The following is a 19472-nucleotide window of genomic DNA, read 5'->3' on the forward strand; positions in this document are numbered from 1 at the left end:
ACATGTTTTTTTAAAGTTCACAGACTCCAGGTTAAGAATGCCTTAGACATTTCCTTTTGTCCTTCTCTCTTCCTTCCCTGCCACCTCTTATTTAAAAAAAAAAAAAGATTAAAAAGGAGAGACCAAAAAAAAAATCAGTAAAATCAACCTAACCTATTAAAAAAAATAATAGGTACCAAACCCAGAGGGTACAAAAGACCCCCTCACACCTATGGACCCTCAAGTAGTACTTCTGTCTAATGATGGTGAAGACATTTTAGGCTTTGGAATCATTTCCCCAAAGTTCTCTTGCTTAACCTCTTGGAATGGCAAGGGTCACATATATTTCTTTCACAACCTTTAACACAACAGTGCCAGTGAGATAGAGACTATTTGCAAGCTGACCAGGAGGTGCTTTCTGTTAGTGATGTAAGAATAGTGGACTATGTTAAGACTGTTGTTGAAGAGGGAAAACATCCTTACCTGAGCAATGAATAATGTGTTTTCCTAGGGATTGGTGTGGGAGGATGGGAAGAGGCTCCTTCAGTTTTTGACTCAGTAATTAATTTTGCAGGAAGTCTGCCTTGTTATAAAGCCTTGGCAGGAAGTCATACCCCTGACGGTTCTTTACTTTTATAAGAAAGAGGCAGATGACCCAAAACCAAGGAAGGCAATTTCCAGGCCGGCTCCTTGGGTCAATATACATTCACCTCCCTGTCTCAAACAATCTGTGTCTACATTCACACTACAGTACAGTAACAGGTATACTGAGTGATAACCTAGAAATATTAACAGGTAATAAATGTTTGACTTAAGGTAATAAGTTGCTGTTGGCAAGTATTTATTGTGTGTTTATTAAGGGTTTACTATGTTGTACTAAAGTGCTGGGAAGCCAAAAAAACATGCCAAGAAAGGGTTCCTTTATTTTTTATAGTCCTTTTATTTTTTGATAAAGTTTTATTGCTATCTTCTGTTTCACATTGTCTGAATTCCTGTGTTCCTCTTCTACCTCTTCTCTCTCATCTCATAGAACAAAGAATTTTTTTAAAAAGAAAAAGAGGGAGAAAAAAAACCTTAGCAAAACCAATCAGTACATCAAAAAATCATCCAAAAATATATGCAGCGATTCCTCACCTATAGACTCCCTACCTCTGCAAAAGAGTGGGGGATGACGTCTTCTTGTATCTTCAGTCTTGGTCATTTTACAACATTTACTTTTGATGGTTTTGTGGTGGTGTGGCCCTTTCTGTTTACAGTGTTGTAGTTGTGTATATTGTTTCAGCATCAGCACATGTAACTCCTTTCAGGCTTCTCTTGTATTCATCATTTTTGTCATTTCCAACAGCACAGTAGGATTCTGTTAGACTCATGTATAACAATTTGTGTAGCTATTCCCCATAATAGATAGATACCTACTTTGCTATAGCTATTTTTGGTGTATAGGGGAGACTTTCTTTTTATCAGTGACTTACCTTGGGGAATAGGAGCGTTCATTTTGATGAGTGAGACAGCTTGTAAATAATTAGATGTAGATGTGGTTTAGAAAGGTTCGCACGATTTAAAAAAAAAATTTCTATTTAAATTATCTATCTAGAAAAACTGTCTAGAACAGTTATTACTTTAGAATTGGGGTAACCAGGGTTGTACTTTCAAACATCCACAGGGTTCAGATCCTCCTCTGGCACCTTCTATAGAACCTTGGGTAGTTGTTGTGGCTCCTGCAGTTTTCCATTGGCTTCATCAGTGACCTCATCTGTAGGATGAGGGGATCCAAATATATGGCTTCCGAAGCCCCTTTAGGTCAGAAATTGTGGTCCTATGATTCAGTAACAGCAAATATATCAAGAAGTGAAAAAAAAAGTCCTATCTGTGTGATAAACCTTTCTGGATTATAGATAAGGGGGTTGGGTAGACTATCTGATCTTGAGGTCTGCTCCTAATCTTAAATTCTAAGAGTTTGTTCTACTCCAGAGATACAGGTGCTGAGGGGTTTCATGGAATAAAATACCAGATAAGGAAAATAAATTTAAGAGTTGACATGTAGGGTCATTGGGAGTGGTGAAAGATTGAATGTTGTAAGACGAGGTATATGCTGCTCATAGTAATCCGCGTCAGGTTTGAAGATGGTTGTGCTTTTACAAACACTGCATTCCAAATACCTATTAGATCCAAAGGGATGACTCCCAGCTTGACATTTAAAGCCCTCTATAGCCTAGCTCCAGTCTACATACTTAGATTTATTACACATTACCTTCCTTCATGCACTCTAGTCTCTAGTAGACAGCCAAATCAGTCCACTTACTGTTCCCCAAACTCAGTGCTCCAATTTACTATCTTTGCCCTACTGTTTCAGCCCATCTTGGCTTAGCATCTCTGAAGATCTAAGGCTTGACTCTTGTGAGGACATCCCAACTCTTTTTAATTCCTCAAAGCCCTTTCAGCAATAAAAACAACAAGAAAATATGTTTTGTGAACCCCTGGGGTAATTTAATAAGAATAGTGTTACTACTTAAGTCTCCATTAAAGAATTTTTAGCATGGATCCCTCTGACCATTCTCGAACCAGTGATCACCACTGATCTATCCCTCCTCACCCTCCCCAGTTGCTGCTGTTCTTTTTCTCCTTTTTCAAATTACCCTGTATTTGCTTATCTGTCTATAGTGAGATGGATCCCTTCCAATGGAATGGAAGGACAGTTGTGTTTTGTCATTTTCCCCAGGGGCTGGTGCCATTTGTTGTCTCCTGTGAGTGCTTAGTAAATACTTGTTGAATTGAATTTCCAGAAGGTGGGTTAGCCTTTTTGTGAGCCATCCAGCCAAAGAGAACTTAACCTGTGTCAACACTAAATAACTCTCCCAATGTAGACTGAGAAAATGGCAGTCATAGGAGTTGGTGCAGCGGGAAAGACCCAAAGGTAGGTGATTCAAAATCTGCCCAAAACATTCAGACAAAACGGAAAACAAAGAAAACAAAGCTCTTTCCTAAGTCCCTTGAAACCACCTTTATGACAGCCATAAACTTTTCTTGTGACTGTGGCAAAATTGCCTGGCTGTCATTTGTCAGGGACTTGCCCATCTCTGCTTTCAATGCGTGTAACAGCTGTAGTTTTGTTCCAGAGGAAATATTGATTCAGCCTTGAATCCATTCTAGTAAACTTTAAATACACACAGGTGGCTTCGGAGTTACATCTTCATCACTGCCTCATTGAAGCTTGATTACTTTCATTTGTTTTGTACCCTGAGCCAAAGCTTAGCTCATGCCACTGCCTCCATGAAGCCTTCTCTGATATCCCTCCTTTCCTTCCTTAGTAGGTAATGACTTTCCCTCTTGACCCTCACATAGCATTTGGTTTTGTGGCTCTCCATTGTATTTCACCTGGATTTGTGTCTTATCCCTACAAGCTTTTTGAGAGTAGGGACTATTTTATTCATTGTATATATCCTGTATGCACCTCATTTTTTATATAGTCTTTCCCTTCCCCCTCCAAATTGTAAATTCCCAAGGGCAGATATTGTCTTTTGCTTCTTTGTATCCCCAGTTCTTAGCACAGTGAAGGGCAGTATGTTTATTGAGCGATTGTTTTTATTCTGCTCAGCTAGAAGTCATCAGATATAGCCTTAGAGTTATCCATTCTACCTCGAAGATGTGGCATCCCTGTGATCTGGAAAATCCATGTAAAATTTTTTGGCCCTCTCTTTGTCTTTTTTTTTTTTGGTTAGGCAATTGGGGTTAAGTGGCTTGCCCAGGGTCACACAGCTAGTAAGTGTCAAGTGTCTGAGGCCAGATTTGAACTCAGGTCCTCCTGAATCCAAGGCCTGTGCTGTATCCACTGCGCCACCTAGCTGCCCCTGGCCCTCTCCTTGTACCAGAGAAGTCGTCTGATTTTTCTTTTTCTTTTATGGGGTGTTAACAGTACCTTATTGTAAAATTTAGGTTAAGTATTTGGTAATAGGCTATATGTAAGTCATTGTTAAGTAAAAATGCCCTTTTTCGTGTCAACTTCTGGCCTTTGCATGTTGTCTTTGGCTTCCACAAAACTCCCCAAAAATTCCCATTTGATTTCTTAGATTTCCTGAGATTGGGAAAGGCACAATGTGGAAGAGCTAATTGTACTTCTGTATGTCCCTGAGACTCTCTTCAGAGTGTAGACATGGCAGTTGACAGGTTATTAGATTAGAATTTGTTGATGGTAAAGAGCTTTCTTTCTAAAAAGAGTTTTTGTCATTTCCCTCCTTAATCTTTGGTTACCTAGAATTACCCCCTGCACTATCCATGTGGGTTAAGTTTTAAGAATTAATTTATAATAGTTTTTTGGGGGTGGGGCAGTGAGGGTTAAGTGACTTCCCCAGGGTCACACAGCTAGTAAGTGTCAAGTGTCTGAGGTTGGATTTGAACTCAGGTCCTCCTGAATCCAGGGCCAGTGCTTTATCCATTGCACCGCCTAGCTGCCCCAATTTATAATATTTCTTAAGTAATTTCAATCAAAAAAGAAGTGAGGATTCTATCTACTTAAAAAACATAAGAGCAAATTAAACAAGATAAGTAATTGAAACAGCTTTGGGCTAAGGGTTTGAACTTTTTATTGACCCTCCTGTAATTAGGCAAAATCTAATGTAATTTGGGTGATGTAGTAGCCTGATAAGTCTTGAACTGTTTTTTTTTTAATCATTTTATTTTATTTTTCATTTCTTAAGTGTTTATTTTGTCTCCATTTAATTTCTCCCTCATTGAAGGGGTAAAAGAATAACAAGTCTTAAAACAAATATAACTTGACCTGGTTTAAAAAAATTTGCCAATTGACTTTTGTATTAAAGGATGGCGGGTTGAGGGGAGGGGGCGGGAATACATGAAGGATAGCTTCAGTTAAGTTGGAATCAAGCCTCATGCTTAGTTATTATGGGGAGAATGGGATGTGACCCATATTCCCAGTCCCACACTCTCATGCTTTGGCCCCACACTAAGCAGGGACCCCCTACTTTGAATTCCACTGTTCTGAATCATTGTGGGCAACTCTGGGGAGTTTTAAAACATTGTCAAAAAAAAAAAAAAGTCCCAGCAGCTAATAAGCCTCATTCATCTTCTCTTTTGGGCTTACAATGCTAGGCTAATTTCAAAATGGTTTTATTCTCTTAAGTACGTGCGTGGGCGACTACATCGGTTCAGAATGTCCAGTGTGTCACACACCTGCCTGGATACAGGATGTGAAGATAAACCGACAGTTAGACAGCATGATCCAGCTGTGCAGCAAACTTCGGAATCTGTTACACAACACCTCGGCTACAGGTGAGAAGGACCCCTTAGGGTCTCTTGGTAAAAATGGCCTGTTGTATCACCTGGAGGGTTTACACAAAGTCTTGTCTCCCTGTCTCCCCTCCTGCTACACCCTCCTCCCAGAAAAAGAAAAAAAACACCACACAAATCTGACTTAGAAATTGACTTCAAGACTTAAGAATTCTACACTGAAACATCATAAAACTCTAGGCTGGTGGTCATTAAAATGTACTTTTGAACCAGTTTGGACAAAAAAACAATCGACAGTATTCTAGATCCTTTGGCATGTTTTGAAGGAGAAGAAGAATCCAATTTCCATTGTTTTTTTCTTCCCAAATGAAATTGTGGTTGGCTGGCCCAGGTTAGATTCGGTTTGTTAAACCGAATGTGCACTTCACATGCTTTCTCCAGAGAACTAATTAGGGATGAAAAGAAGTTAAGGGGATTGGAATTTTCCCAGTAATAGAATTTTGGAATCCTTTTTTTTTTTTTTTATTGTCCAAAATGATATCCTTCCTTTCCTCGGTGGGGAGGGCTTCTTCTCAATTGACACCTGTCATGGTCACTGATGCAGCATGGGAAAGCTGTTCCAGGCTGCTGTTATCTTTCTATCTTAAATTCCTGAAGGGGTATTTTTGTTGGATGCAAAATAGGAGGTTTATTGGCCAAAAGAGCTTGGTACAATGGAAAATGGGGCGTCCTGGATCTTTCATGGACTAATTGTTGGCTTCAGTTTCATCACCAGTAAAATGAAAAAATCACAGCTCCCAAGCTAGAAGAGACCTTAGGAAAACATCTACTAAAGTGATCAGACCCAGCCTTACTTCTATATGTTCATGAGACTCTTGGGAGCTTAGATACTTCAAGCAACAGATTACTAGATTGTTTGATGGATGAGAAAACTCAGGCCCGTGGAACTTTAGTGAGGTAGTAAGTGACAGAGATAGAATTTGGAACCTTCCCACCCCCACCCCAGAATCCTCTGATTCCACCTTTTCCAATTCTCAGTTTGCTCATCTTTAAATTAGGGATAATGACATCCATGGTAACTTCCTCCCAAGGTCATTCCTTCCGCACAAATGAATAATGATTATTAAGTGCTTTGGAAGCTTTAAATGTCAACGATTGTTGACTTTGTTTGTATTTCAAGAACCTGTGGCTTCATCACCTTTACTAATGTAGATCAGAATTCTTCTAATACCTTATTTTTAGGAAACTGTCTTCAGTGTGTTGCTAGGGCTGAAAAACGTATCACTGGTGAGTAAGCCTGTGGTGATGATTTAACTCAATAAGGTTGGTTTTCTGACATGCACATAGTTTTTCCACTTAAAGGTTTATCAAGTTTGGATAGGACCTATCTGAATTTGTATTTCCCTTTCATAGTCTGGTTAGCTATATCATTGACTGGAAGGAGATTTCCTCTTTAGTCATGTAGCTAGCTAGCTACCTTTTTTTTTTTTTAAATTTTTTTTTTTTAAGTGAGTCAATTGGGGTTAAGTGACTTGCGCAGGGTCACACAGCTAATAAGTGTTAAGTGTTTGAGGCTGAGGCTGGATTTGAACTCAGGTACTCCTGACTCCAGGGCCAGTGCACTGCGCTACCTAGCTGCCCCGCTACCATTATTTTTAAAAGTTCTTATTGATGCCTTTTGTTTTACATTATCCCAACTTCCCCTATGTTCTTCTCTCCTCCCCATCCTAGAAAGCCATTCCATATAACAAAGAATATTTCATTATTTTTGTTTTGAAGTTAACACAAACCAAAAATATTGAACATTTTCATAAGATAAAACAATTATATATGAAACTACTAGTCTGTTACATATAGCTAGCTCTCTTTAAAAGAGTGTTTTTATTATAAAGGATGGCTCTCAAGGAGAACAAAGGGAGAGGATACTGGGGAAGACTATGGTGATGTAAAAAAAGCATCAATAAAAATTCATTTTTAAGAAGTTTATAAGTTCAAAATGTTACTTTTTAAAACTGCTTATCTGTTCATTCCTGCTCTTCATTTTATTTTTATTTTTTAATTAATTTTTCAATAAGTAAGTCTTTTCCTCCTGCTCAAAATGAGAAACAAAGGCTATATTACAAATGTGTATGGTCAGGCAAAACAAATGTCCACATTACCCAGGTCCTTTTTGTATACATACATTCAATTGAGTGTACACATACATATAGTACACAAATATAAATGTACACATAAATATATACATATATACAAATACACACACATACACACACATACACACACATAAGCAGAATCTATAAAGAGGAATCTAGAGTATGCCAAATGTACATAAAACATATTATGACATATCTACATGATTTTTTTTTGATGTATTGTTTTTCCTCTCTTTTAAATTGTTTTTAATCAAATTGTCTTTGTCAAACAGCTGTGAAAGACTTAGGCTATAAACACATATGCATATGTATTTCATAACGCAGCTAGCCAAGTCAGTGTAGATAGATAATGAATTGCTATCCCTAGTACTGGCCTCTGAACAGATCTGAAAATACTGAATGATTTTTGAAAACAAACTATCCTCTCAGTCTTAGGTAGGAAGTCTTAGTTCTGGGTGAAGAAGGCACACACAGCATGTGAAATACACTTACATGTATAAATCTTATTTTATTTCTATTTGTATATATACACACAGACATATGCACATGCATGTGTGCGAGTGCACACACGCACGCGCGCGCACACACACACACACACACACACACCCTCAATCTTTACTCCTGAATCCATCATATCTCTATCAGAAGATGAGTGCTATGTCTCATCATGAATCCTCTGGAATCATGGTTAGTCATTGTATTGATCAGAGATCCTATAAGTCTTTCAGAGTTCAACAATAAGACTATTTAAATTAAAAAAAAAAAACGAAGAAGAGAAAAACATTCAGCCAAAACAGTACATAAAAACATAACTCAAGACCCTGAATATATATGTGAATATTGTAACGATGAGATTTAAGTCTTTGTGTAATACATTTCTCTTTCTAGAATACAGAATTATGTTGTCTTCAAACAAACTCACGTTTCCCTGCCCTCTCGGGGATGCAGAGAGGCTGCAGGTAGAACAGTACATTGTGCTTTGGGACTATCCTCAAAGCTATGGTTTTGTGATGGAAAATGCTACCAAAGTCTAAGGTGATGCTGTTTTAAAATAAGAAGTAGGTTAATGGCATTCTAGACTTGGCTCTTCCTGTATTAGATAGGCTAATTTTCAGCCAGTGTCTTTATTTATCTGAGATTCAGGTGTCTGCAGGTGTAGCTTGAAATGCATTGGGGTGCACAATGTCTTACTGAGCCTGCTCACCCTATGAGTCCGTCAACGATGAAAGGAGGGGCCGGAGCTCATGGCCTCAGTCTGTGTATACCTTTACTAAAATCCTACTTGGGCATCTTAACCCGGGGTCCTTGGATAGATAGATGGTAGTGGAAGTCTATGAACTTATAAACCTTTATATTTCTTGCTTGTCCCAAATCATCTATATCATTGCAATACCCAGGCTCAGGATGCTTCCGGAGCCTCTTAGATTTGATGCAAAACATTGCTAGTGATATTTCTTGTTGGCAAGAGTGGTGTGTGACTGGTCATTCTGTCCCCATAGCTTACATTGATTAATGGCCCTATTGTAGGCTGAGTTTCTGGTCCTTTGCTTTATGGACTCGACAGTACTTTTTTTGTTGTTGTCTTTTGTTCTTGTTCTAGTCCTTCCTGTTTAACTGATTGCAGCACAACAAACTGTGTAGCATCTGTTAACTGACAAAAGTAATTGTCAGATCCAAGGTAAATTAAATGACCCTTAATGGCAGGATAGCCGTATCAGTCAGCAAGCTTTTGTGGGTACCCCCATTGTGAACAGCAGGGAAGGTTTCATACGGGGGGGGGGGTTCACCATATATGAAGAGGCGCCTGAGGAATTTTGCTTTTAAAACTTCAGAAAAGCAGATATTGATGGATCTCTGGTGGTGCCAGAGACCTTGTTGTGGGTGCCTTCTTCACTTAGTAGGGAGCCCTTTTATCTCAGATCGAGGGGATAGTTCATTTTCAAAAGTCAGTCAATATTTTCCTATTCTTTCAGATGACCAGTGTCAGAGTGTTAATCATTATCTTCACTGACTTGGTGAGATCCCTTAAGAAATGAATTCATGCTTCACTGTTTGGACACCTCCTAGAGTTGTTAGAACTGGATTTTTAAATTAAATTTTATGTATTTTTATTTAAGCAAAAGACTGCCTTCCTTTTCTCCCACCCAAATGAGAAAAATAAAAAAATGAAAACAAAGCCTGTATTGCAAATGTGTATAAAGTAAGACAAATTTCCACATTTGCTGTGTCCCCCCCAAAATGTGTGTATATGCTTATATATGTATATATACACATATAGTATTAGATATTATATGTAATAATGACAATTATTATATATACTAATGATATATGACTAACCATAAAAATATATTACATATTTAATGTATTTACTTTTAATTTAATATTACTTGTTAATATATATGTATATTTTACCACAATCTCATAGTGGGAATTAAATAAATGCTCATTTACTTAACTGTGGGTGCTTAACACACGCTTGCTGATTGTTTGGCTACCATCTTTAAGGTCTCTTCTGCTAACACATGCTACTACCCATCTTTTGACAGAGAGGTAGGTGATGAAGTCAAGTACAAATTGAGACACATGTGTATATGTATGTGTGTGTATAAATACACACCTCTACCACATATGCATATAATTATGAATAGGCGCACATATATATGTTTGCAAATACACACTTATACACATGTGCATATATGTACATACACATGCAAACACACACACTCTACTTCCAAATGTATTTGGTACCTGCAGAATGAATCCAAGGGAATGGTCAAACTTCTCCCACATTATCCCCACCTTAAAAAAACACACCAAAAAACCTGTATTTGACAATTTATCTTCTAAATGAACCTTATTACTTGCATTTACTATAAAATATATAATTACTGTAATTAAGGTGGGTAATTAGGAAGAACTTGTCAAATCATGGACATAGTATATGGCAGACTAGAGATAAAGGAGCCTGATTTATAGTAATGCTTTCCAGAATGAGCTTCTAAATACTCAAGCAGATTTTCCTCGGTTCAGTGTACTTTAAAGAGAAGAGATTGTCTGTCATAAATTTTCCTGACAGCCATTTATGGATAATTTTACCTTATTCTTTATAACATAAGCTGGTTTCTTCCACTAATGGCATTAAATTTAAAGGTTTTGTTGTTTTTTTTTTAAATAAAAAATGTTCACTTGCTCCCTCTCCTTATTTTAAAACAGACCTTGCAGGTGTTGGTCAGTTTCTTTTAAACACATGTTGATTTTAGGGGATAGTAAGAAAGATTAACTTTGATTACGCTTTCATGAGGTTGCAATTTTCCCCCCTTTTCCTCCATTTTCGAGTACGGGGAGAGGGGCCGGCCTTCCTTTAATGAATGGCATGATGTTTCATGTGTGTTGTGACATTTTTCCATAATAGCCGGAGATGAGTGTTTGAATAGTGGTGTGTGTGCGTGTGTGTGTTTTAATAGAGCTGAATATTTCTTAACTTAGAAAATAATCATTCTTCTGTGAAGCCGTTAATGTTGCGCAGATGGTAGCAAAGCGCTTCCCTTTGATTTTTAATAAGGGACTAGTTTGTCAAAGAGATTTCTCAACTTCTGTTGTGAAACCCATAATGGAGAGTAATTGCAAAGGCACACAATGTGCATCGTTATATCCCTTTGATGCAGATTAATGATAGCTAAGCCACATTTTCTAATTGCCTCTCTTTCTTTCTGGTTTGTTATTGCATTACGGGAAAAATTTGGAAAAGTAGCTCCCCAGCTAGATCTATATATCTCTGTCTCTCCGTATTTTATGATCTACCCTGAAATGAGTCGATGCAGGGAGGGCAGTTTTGGTTTTTTGCATCAGCATTAAGAAACTCAGTTTTGATTTTATGAAAGGGGAGAACACTTGTATGAGTGGAGACACATCTGATAAATTATCATATGCATGAATATATTACATTATTGCTTATAGACATTGATGCAGCTGTGAATTGTTTTGTTGGTGCACCAAAAGTTTTCGCTGTTTTCTGTCCAGTGGGTAGCTGACCTTTCTAGGCTTGCCAAGGTGTCCTCTCATTAGGTACCAAGCAAGATATGCACCGAGGGAGGTGGCATAGTGTGTGGGTCTGGGTCAGCTATCTCTTGGGTGCCCAGGAGTAGAGATTTAGGGCTGGCAGGGACCTTAGGGGTTTCTGTTCAGTCATTGATTTTACAAATGAGAAAATCAGTGAGGAAAAATGACTTCTTTGCCCAAGGGTTGTGGGAGAACTGGGATTTGAACTCAGGTCCTCTGACTGCCAATCTAGTGCCTTTCCAGTATCACTCTGCCCCCATGTAATATTACCTGATTAGTTGAATATGACTGTAGTCATAAAGTCAATCAGTGAACATTTATCAAGCACCTACTATGTGCCAGACACTGTTAAGTAAGCTCTGGAGATTTAAACTCTTACTGCTGTTCACTATTTTATTTAGGAACAATGGTCTGCTGAATGAATGGAGAGCACTTATTGTCCCTTGTGGGTTGATGCCCTTAGGAGCTTGTTTGTTGTTATTGGAAGGTCTGATTAAAGTGATTATGCACTTCTTGCTGGACTTTGGAGAAGTATGACATTGTCTATGCGCTCTGTGTGTGTGTGTGTGTGTGTGTGTGTGTGTGTGTGTGTATGTACAAATAACTTTTTCTATGCCTTTATTGTATTATAAATTTATACGTATATAACTTTATATATATATTATATTTATATATATTTATACGTATATAACTTTCTATACCTTTTGTGTATGTCTGTGTGTGTGTGTGTATATATATATATATATATATAAAACTATGTGTTTTGTGTATGTATTATATATAAAGTTTTTCTCTGCCTTTAGTGTATTATATATAATTATGCCTTTTGTGTATGGATATATATATATAGTATATTATATAAAACTTTCTATATCTTTTGTGTATGTATGTGTATATATAAAACCATAACTTTTTCTATACCTTTTGTGTATGTGTATATATACATATATATAACTTTTTCTATGCCTTTAGTGTATGTATTATATATACATAACTCTTTCTATACCTTTTGTGTACGTATATATACACATATATAAGTTTTTCTATGCCTTTTGTGTATGCGTATAGGTATACACACTTGTAACTTGCTCTGTGACTTTTGTACATATACATATATTTACACACATACACATATATGATTGCTAAGGGGTTAAATTAAATCCACATGATTCTAAATCTGGAGTCCCTTTCCCTTTAAAAAAAAGTCCTGGGAACATTCTGTGTTTTGACCTCTCTAGAATGAAGATTTTTATCGGAAGAGATTTCTTTTAAAGTCTCCTTATCACTGCTGAAAAGGCCTTGTTGAATCTAGACATAAAGCCTCTCTTTCTGTGATTCCCAATCCTCTCCACTCCAACCCCACCTTATACTTTTGATTTCAGGTTTTTCATCTTGATAACTTTATTTCTGGACCTTATGTTGTTTGTTATATGAGATGCCATGTGACATAGTGAGGAGGTGGGGGGGGTTGGCTTTGAAATCAATAATAAGTGTGGCAAAGAAGCCTATGACTCCCTTCTCAGAAGAATATGAAATAATACAAAGGGTTAAAAAGAAAACCAGTTATACTGAAATAGTTATCAGTAGATTAGTATCAATAGAAAAGCTTTTGGACCCTAAGTTAAGAACCCCAGATAATAGAAGTTGATATTTGAGTCGAGACTTGAAGGAAGTAAGGGATTTTATGAAAAAGACTTGGTTTCAAGTGTTGCCTTTGAGATGCTCAAGCTTCCTACCAAGTGAAGAAGGCACCCACAACAAGGTCTCTGGCACCACCAGGGATCCAGGGATTTACTTGGGTAAATCACTTATCCTCACCATGATTCAGGTAACTCCCTAAGACCATAAATTTGGGCGTTTTCTACATAGGGAGAGAATTTCCACACTGGCAGACCCTAATGCTAATGAAATCACCAATGACATGCTTGCATCAGCCTCTCCCTTCCCAAAATATGAACATAAATGGGAGAGAGATGGGGGGAGGGGGAAGATGGAGATTAAGGGAAGGTGGGGCAGAGAGAGAGAAGACTTGAATGTATGACTTCTTGGTAGAATCTTTTAATTTCTTTAAGACTTGGCTAAAAAACTGCCTTCCACATGATGCTCTTCCCAATCCCCCTAAGTCTTAGCACCCTCCCTCCCTAAAGTACTCTGTTTATATTTAAATATGCGCATGTTTCCTCCCCCCAAATGAATGTAAGCATCTTGGGAGCAAAGACTATTCAATGTTCATTTTTGAATCCTTAACACCTAGCACAATTTAGGTCCTTAATAAAATGCCATTAGATTTATAAATTCCTGAGTCCAAGGCCAGGCCCTACCCAATATGGCTGCTGCCTTTCATACAATAATATAGACTGCAGAAGTGAAATTGAAACACAAACAACTAGAAATTGAAGTGTGGTATGCATGTGGGGAAGGGAGATCATATATAGCCAGGGGTTTTATGACTCTTTTCTTTTTGGTGAGGCAATTGGGGTTAAGTGACTTGCCTATGGTCACACAGCTAGTAAGTGTTAAGTGTCTGAGGTCGGATTTGAACTCAGGTCCTCCTGAATCCAGGGCTGGTGCTTTATCCACTGTGCCACCTAGCTGCCCCTATGACTCATTTTAAGAAGACTTTTTTACCACAGTGATAAGAGGATTGTAAAAGAAGGCTCTTCTGATTAAACTGTCCACATGTATGGAGATTTTTATCATATATGTCATATTCATCACATATATAATTTACATAACACCATGTTTATTTTACAGAGATAGCATATTTGTTGTATATATAATTTACATCACATTTATTTTATGTACCACCTATATTTCATATATAACATTTTAACATATAGCACCTGTTATCAAATCTAAATATGGCCAGAGGCTCTGTTTCATTGGGAGCATTATTAGAAACAAGTTGTTGAGTTGCTTTTGATTGTGTCTGACTCTTCACGACCCCATTTGGGGTTTTCTTGGCAAAGATACTGGAGTCGTTTGCAGTTTCCTTCTTCAGCTTATTTTACAGATGAAAAAACTGGAGCAAAAAGAGTTGAGTGAACTTGCCCAGGGTCACCCAGCTAGTAAATGTCTGAGGCTCTATTTGAACTCGGGAAGAAGAGTCTTCCTGACTCCAACCTTGGTACTCTACTCACTGCACCACCTGGTTGTCTCTTAGAAACAAATACATTATGATATTAGGAAGAGAGCGGCAACCTAAGGCCTTGATATTTGCGTTTATCCAAGGACGGGTTGTTTATGGAAGCGTGGAGGACACCTTGGGTCTCGTCTCCTCTGCTGACTAGCTGAGTGACCTTGAGCAAATCACTTCATGTACTCAAGCTGCTGTCTGCTGCTCATCCATAAAACTGGGAGTATTGTTCTGGACTAGGGGCTGGGAAGCTTAAGACCTGCTTCCAAGGAAGGTTTCTACATTTTTAAATGAAATTTTATTGCATTTTAAAGTGTAGAACTCATCCTTAACTCCATGGCCCTAAAAATCAGACATCTGCTAGATTTGACCTTTCAGTTGTTTGCTGCCCCTTGTTCTAGATAATAGGATTGTAGAAATAAAGTAGATAGGACTTCAAAGGCCATATAACAGTTCATCCTCTTCAATTTTACATTGAGAGAACTTAGGCCCAGAGATGTTCACTAACACCGGGAGGACCAGAATTTAATGTCCTGAAGGACCAAGCAAACTTGGATCTGCTAACAAAGCCTGGCCCTTAATCTACTCCCCCAGAGTCCTACAGATTGCAGGCTCCAGAGATGGGATTGAACCCAGGTCTTTTTCTTTTTCTTTTTCTTTTTTTTCATTCTGTTGTACCACATGACCTGCTGAGTCCCCTTGGAGTTGTAAGGTTCTATGACATTGTTTCTGTGAACTGTCTAATCTTTCTAGCTCCCCTCCGTGTATTCTCCAGGCTAGAAAAACTGTCCTCCTGAGTGATTGCTCACACGTGACAGACGTTCCATCTTCGGTGTCTCTCCCCCATGCCTGGAATGCATGTGTTTCTTACCCTCTTTACTTATATGCCTGTTTCCTTCAAAGCTCTGCTTACATAAAGCTTTTCTCGGTTCCCCTACCTGCTAGTGCACTCTCTCCCTTAACCAACCTTGTATTTCTCTTTATTTTTGTATATACTCAGATCTGTAAACCTTGCCTCCCCGGATGGAATATAAGCTCCCTGAAGTCAGCGACTGTTTTTGTTGATGTTGTTTTTTGTATCCCCACATTTGCCACATAGTGCAAACTTAAATGCTTATTAATTGAGAATGATTATGGGTGTATTTTAGGGGGATTTTTGCTGGAGTGAAGAGTGGAGCATGATTTTCTTTTTTTTAGTATAGGCTCAGGGTCTTGAGTCCCAAAATAAACGAAAGTAGACTTAAAAAATGTTTGAGAGCAGCTAGGCGTCATGGTGGATAGGGCATCAAGCCTAGAGTCAAGAGGACCTGAGTGCAGATCTGGCTTCAGACACTTACTAGCTGTATGGCCCTGGGCAAGTCACTTCAGTCTGTTTGCCTCAGTTTCCTCATCTGTAAAATGAGCTGCAGAAGGAAATGGCAAACTACTACAGTGTCTTTACCAAGAAAATCCCAAATGGGGTCATGGAGACACAAATGAAACGAATGAACAACAATAAACAGTTTTTTAAAAATTGGACTCATGGTATTTGTACTAGGTTTCTTTAAGTGCCCAATGCTTGTTACTGTTAAGATTTTGATAAGCTTAAGGGAGTTTTATGAGTTAGAAAATTTTTTAGCTTGTTTGAAAAGCAGTGTGACTTCATGTAGAAAATGGATACTGTCACTGATCTTAGGGCAGAGATCAATTGTGGCTAGAAAGGTAGTGCAGTCAACATGACTGATCTGTTTTCATCTTGTAAACACGCTGTCCTTTAAAAAAAATAAGTAACTTTGATAAAAGTTCCCATCTGTAAAGTCAGACAGCTGCTATAGGTGAGCTTTCATAAAAGCCAAGTGAATGACTCGGATACATGAGAGGAGGGTCTGTGGTGTGTAAGAAAAAGAAATGGACTTAGCAGTAGGAAGACCTGACTCTGGGACCTTGGGACAAGTCATGAAACCTCTTTCAAGGTGTCCTAGGCCCCTCTAAGACTATTCAGATACAGAGAAGACATCAGCCTGCATTGGTGGAGGAAGTCACCTCCCCCAGAAATGGCAGACCACTCTTTGCCAACAGAACTCCAAATGGAGTCACAGAGAGTCGGGACCTGACTGAAAAATGACCAAACAAGTTGCTGTTTCTTTTTTCCCTTCTCGGTACGTAGACAGAAATATTTAAGTTGAAGACGTTTAGATTTCAACGAATCAAAGACTATTTTGACCAGTAGGAACTTCGTAGGCATTCCAGCTAAATTCTTCTCTGTGCCTTTTCTATTCCCATTTTATGTATGTGAGGAGATAAGGCCATGCTTTGTCTAAGGTCACAGCCGATAGCAGTGCCAGTGACACAGCCAGAGAAACAGCAGAGGTAAGTGTTTGAGCCCAGGACTCCTGGCACTCTGCCCACTCTTAATCCCATTATATTTGAGTTATCCTCAGGATCCAAAGAGAGAAGGCCATGCTCATGAGGGAGGAGCAATAGGGAAAACTGTCAAGGGATTGAAAAAATAATAGGAAGGGAAGAAGATTTTTCTGATGAAGGGAGACCCAAGCAAGGTTAAAAACTAGAGAAAGTAAAAAAAGACAGTGCAGCAAAAATTATCTACATTGCTGTTGTTGGTGAAAGCCAGTGTTTATAGATTAAGCATCTGTCTGCATAGGTCTTCCATGAAAAGCCTTCTAGATAGAAGATAGATTTATATAGATGTATATATCTATATAATATCTATGCATACATGCATACACACATGTGCCCACACATGGTGTGTACATGCAGGTACACACACGAACACAAATTTGCACACACGTGCATGCACATGTATATATGCACACATGTGTGTGCACATAAACACATAAAATTATACACGTGTATAAAATAGGATTTAGAGATAGAAGGGAAATTAGAGACAATTAGGCTAATCTCCCCATTTTTCCTATGAGGAAACTGAAGCCCAAAGAGAAGTAACTTATTCAGAACCACAGATAATAAATGGCAAAACCAAGATTCAAACTTGGGTCGTCTGAGTCAAAATCCAATGTTCCTTTCCTCATGCAGTCTCTTACAGTTTGCTGCTGCATCCATATTTCGATAGTTTGTCATCTTATTGAAATGCTTATTTTCTTCATTTATACAAGTCCTGACCTAACCATGCTTTCTCATCTGGGCCCATTCTTGTCCATGATCCTCTATGGAGAGATTTTGGGGATGACTATTCAATGTACTATAGGCCTTCCTTTGCATCTTTTTTTTGGGGGGAGGGGGCGAGGCAATTGGGGTTAAGTGACTTGCCCAGGGTCACATAGCTAGTAAGTGTTAAGTGTCTGAGGCCGAATTTGAACTGAGGTCCTCCTGAATCCAGGGTTGGTGCTCTATCCACTGTACCACCTAGCTGCCCCTCCTTTGCATCTTTTAATATTTCATGCATTCTGGTGTAGTACTCAGTCAGGCCATCTGTTATCTCTCATCCTTGCTATAGGACCAGTCCACCTCGATTCCTCCGTTAAAAATTTATCCCTTTCTATTAGAAATGCGTCTCTCCAGTCCATTATTTTAAACAGTGACATTCCTGGGAGAGTTAAACCTGAAGCCACCATATATAAGCATATGTATATGTGAGATAATTTGTAATATTCTTTTCTGTTGCAGTTAGCTAAAAGCTTAGCTACCATTTTTATAGTGCTTTAAGCACTTTTACATATAGTGCCCCCTTTTTTTTTTTTTTGACTGAGCAATGAGAGTTAAGTGACTTTCCCAGGGTCACACAACTAGTAAGTGTCAAGTGTCTGAGGTCAGATTTGAACTCAGGTCCTTCTGAATCCAAGGCTGGTTCTTTATCCACTGCGCCATCTAGCTGCCCCCTATATTGTCTTATATGATTGAACAACAAGCCTGTGAAATAGGTGCTGTTGTTACATTATTTTTACAGATGAAGAAACTGAGGCACAGAGAAGTTAATTGACTTGCCCGGGGTCCCATAGCTAATGAGAGTTTGAAGCAGGATTTAAACTCAAGTCTCCTTGACTATCTACTATCCGATTCAATAAAGCTTACTGCCTAATTGGTGGTGAGAGAGTTGGAAAGGGATCGATGATAGGATTGGGGAAGGAGTAATAAATACAAGTCTGGAAATATAGGTTTGGACAAGTTTGTGAAGGGTTTTAGAAGCTTAGCCAGAGGAGTTTATAATTTATCTTAGAGGCTAGAGTTTATTGATTGGAAAGTGATATGGTCAGATCTACGCTTAAGGAAAATCACTTTGGTGGCTGTATGGAGAATGGATTGGATTAGAGCAAGGCAGAGAGATCAGTCAGGAAGCCATCGAAAGGTTAGAAGAGTCTGAAGGTGAGAGGAGACGAGGGTCTGAACAAAGATGGTGCTTCTAGATGTAGCAAGATTTGACACCTGTAACTGGGCGGGTTGAGGGAGAGGAAGAAGTAGAGGCAGTGTCAAGATGGAAGAATATCAGTTCCTCAGGAGAAATAAGGGAAAGGTGGAAATGTAGAGGCTTTGAGGAGAAGAGAAGGAGCTCTGTTTTGGACATAGTGAGTTTGAAATGCCTATGGGATGTCTAATAGGTGATAGGAACTAAAGGCCTGGGGAGAGACTGGGTTGAATATATAGTTTTGAGGCATCTTAGTACATGATAATTAAACCCATAATAGCAGATGAGGTGACCAAGAAACACAGTACTGAGAGAAGAGACCCCCTGCGACCTTCACACACAGTTGTGTGTGTGTGTGTGTGTGTGTGATGAGATTGAGAATGAGCAAGTCAGACAGGTAGGAGGAGAACTAGGAGAAAGTGGAGAAGGTCGAGTGAGCAGGGTCAGGCACAGCAGAGAAGTCTAAGAAGATGAGGACTGGGAAAAAACACTTGCAATTAATATGCTATAGAGGTAACTTTGGAGAGGAGAGTTCACACTG

At 38.6% G+C, this 19472-nt stretch overlaps 1 protein-coding gene across 1 annotated transcript in view; it reads left to right on the top strand.

Moving 5' to 3' along the window:
• The window catches only part of BARD1 (BRCA1 associated RING domain 1), a 140366-nt gene that overhangs the window by 23677 nt on the left and 97217 nt on the right, over nt 1-19472 (top strand). The window contains exon 3 of the mRNA XM_043996068.1: nt 5114-5262. Coding sequence (XP_043852003.1) covers nt 5114-5262 — 149 coding nt within the window. The remainder of the gene's footprint in view (nt 1-5113; nt 5263-19472) is intronic.

Source organism: Dromiciops gliroides, chromosome 3, assembly GCF_019393635.1.
Source record: "Dromiciops gliroides isolate mDroGli1 chromosome 3, mDroGli1.pri, whole genome shotgun sequence".
Classification (NCBI taxonomy): domain Eukaryota; kingdom Metazoa; phylum Chordata; class Mammalia; order Microbiotheria; family Microbiotheriidae; genus Dromiciops; species Dromiciops gliroides.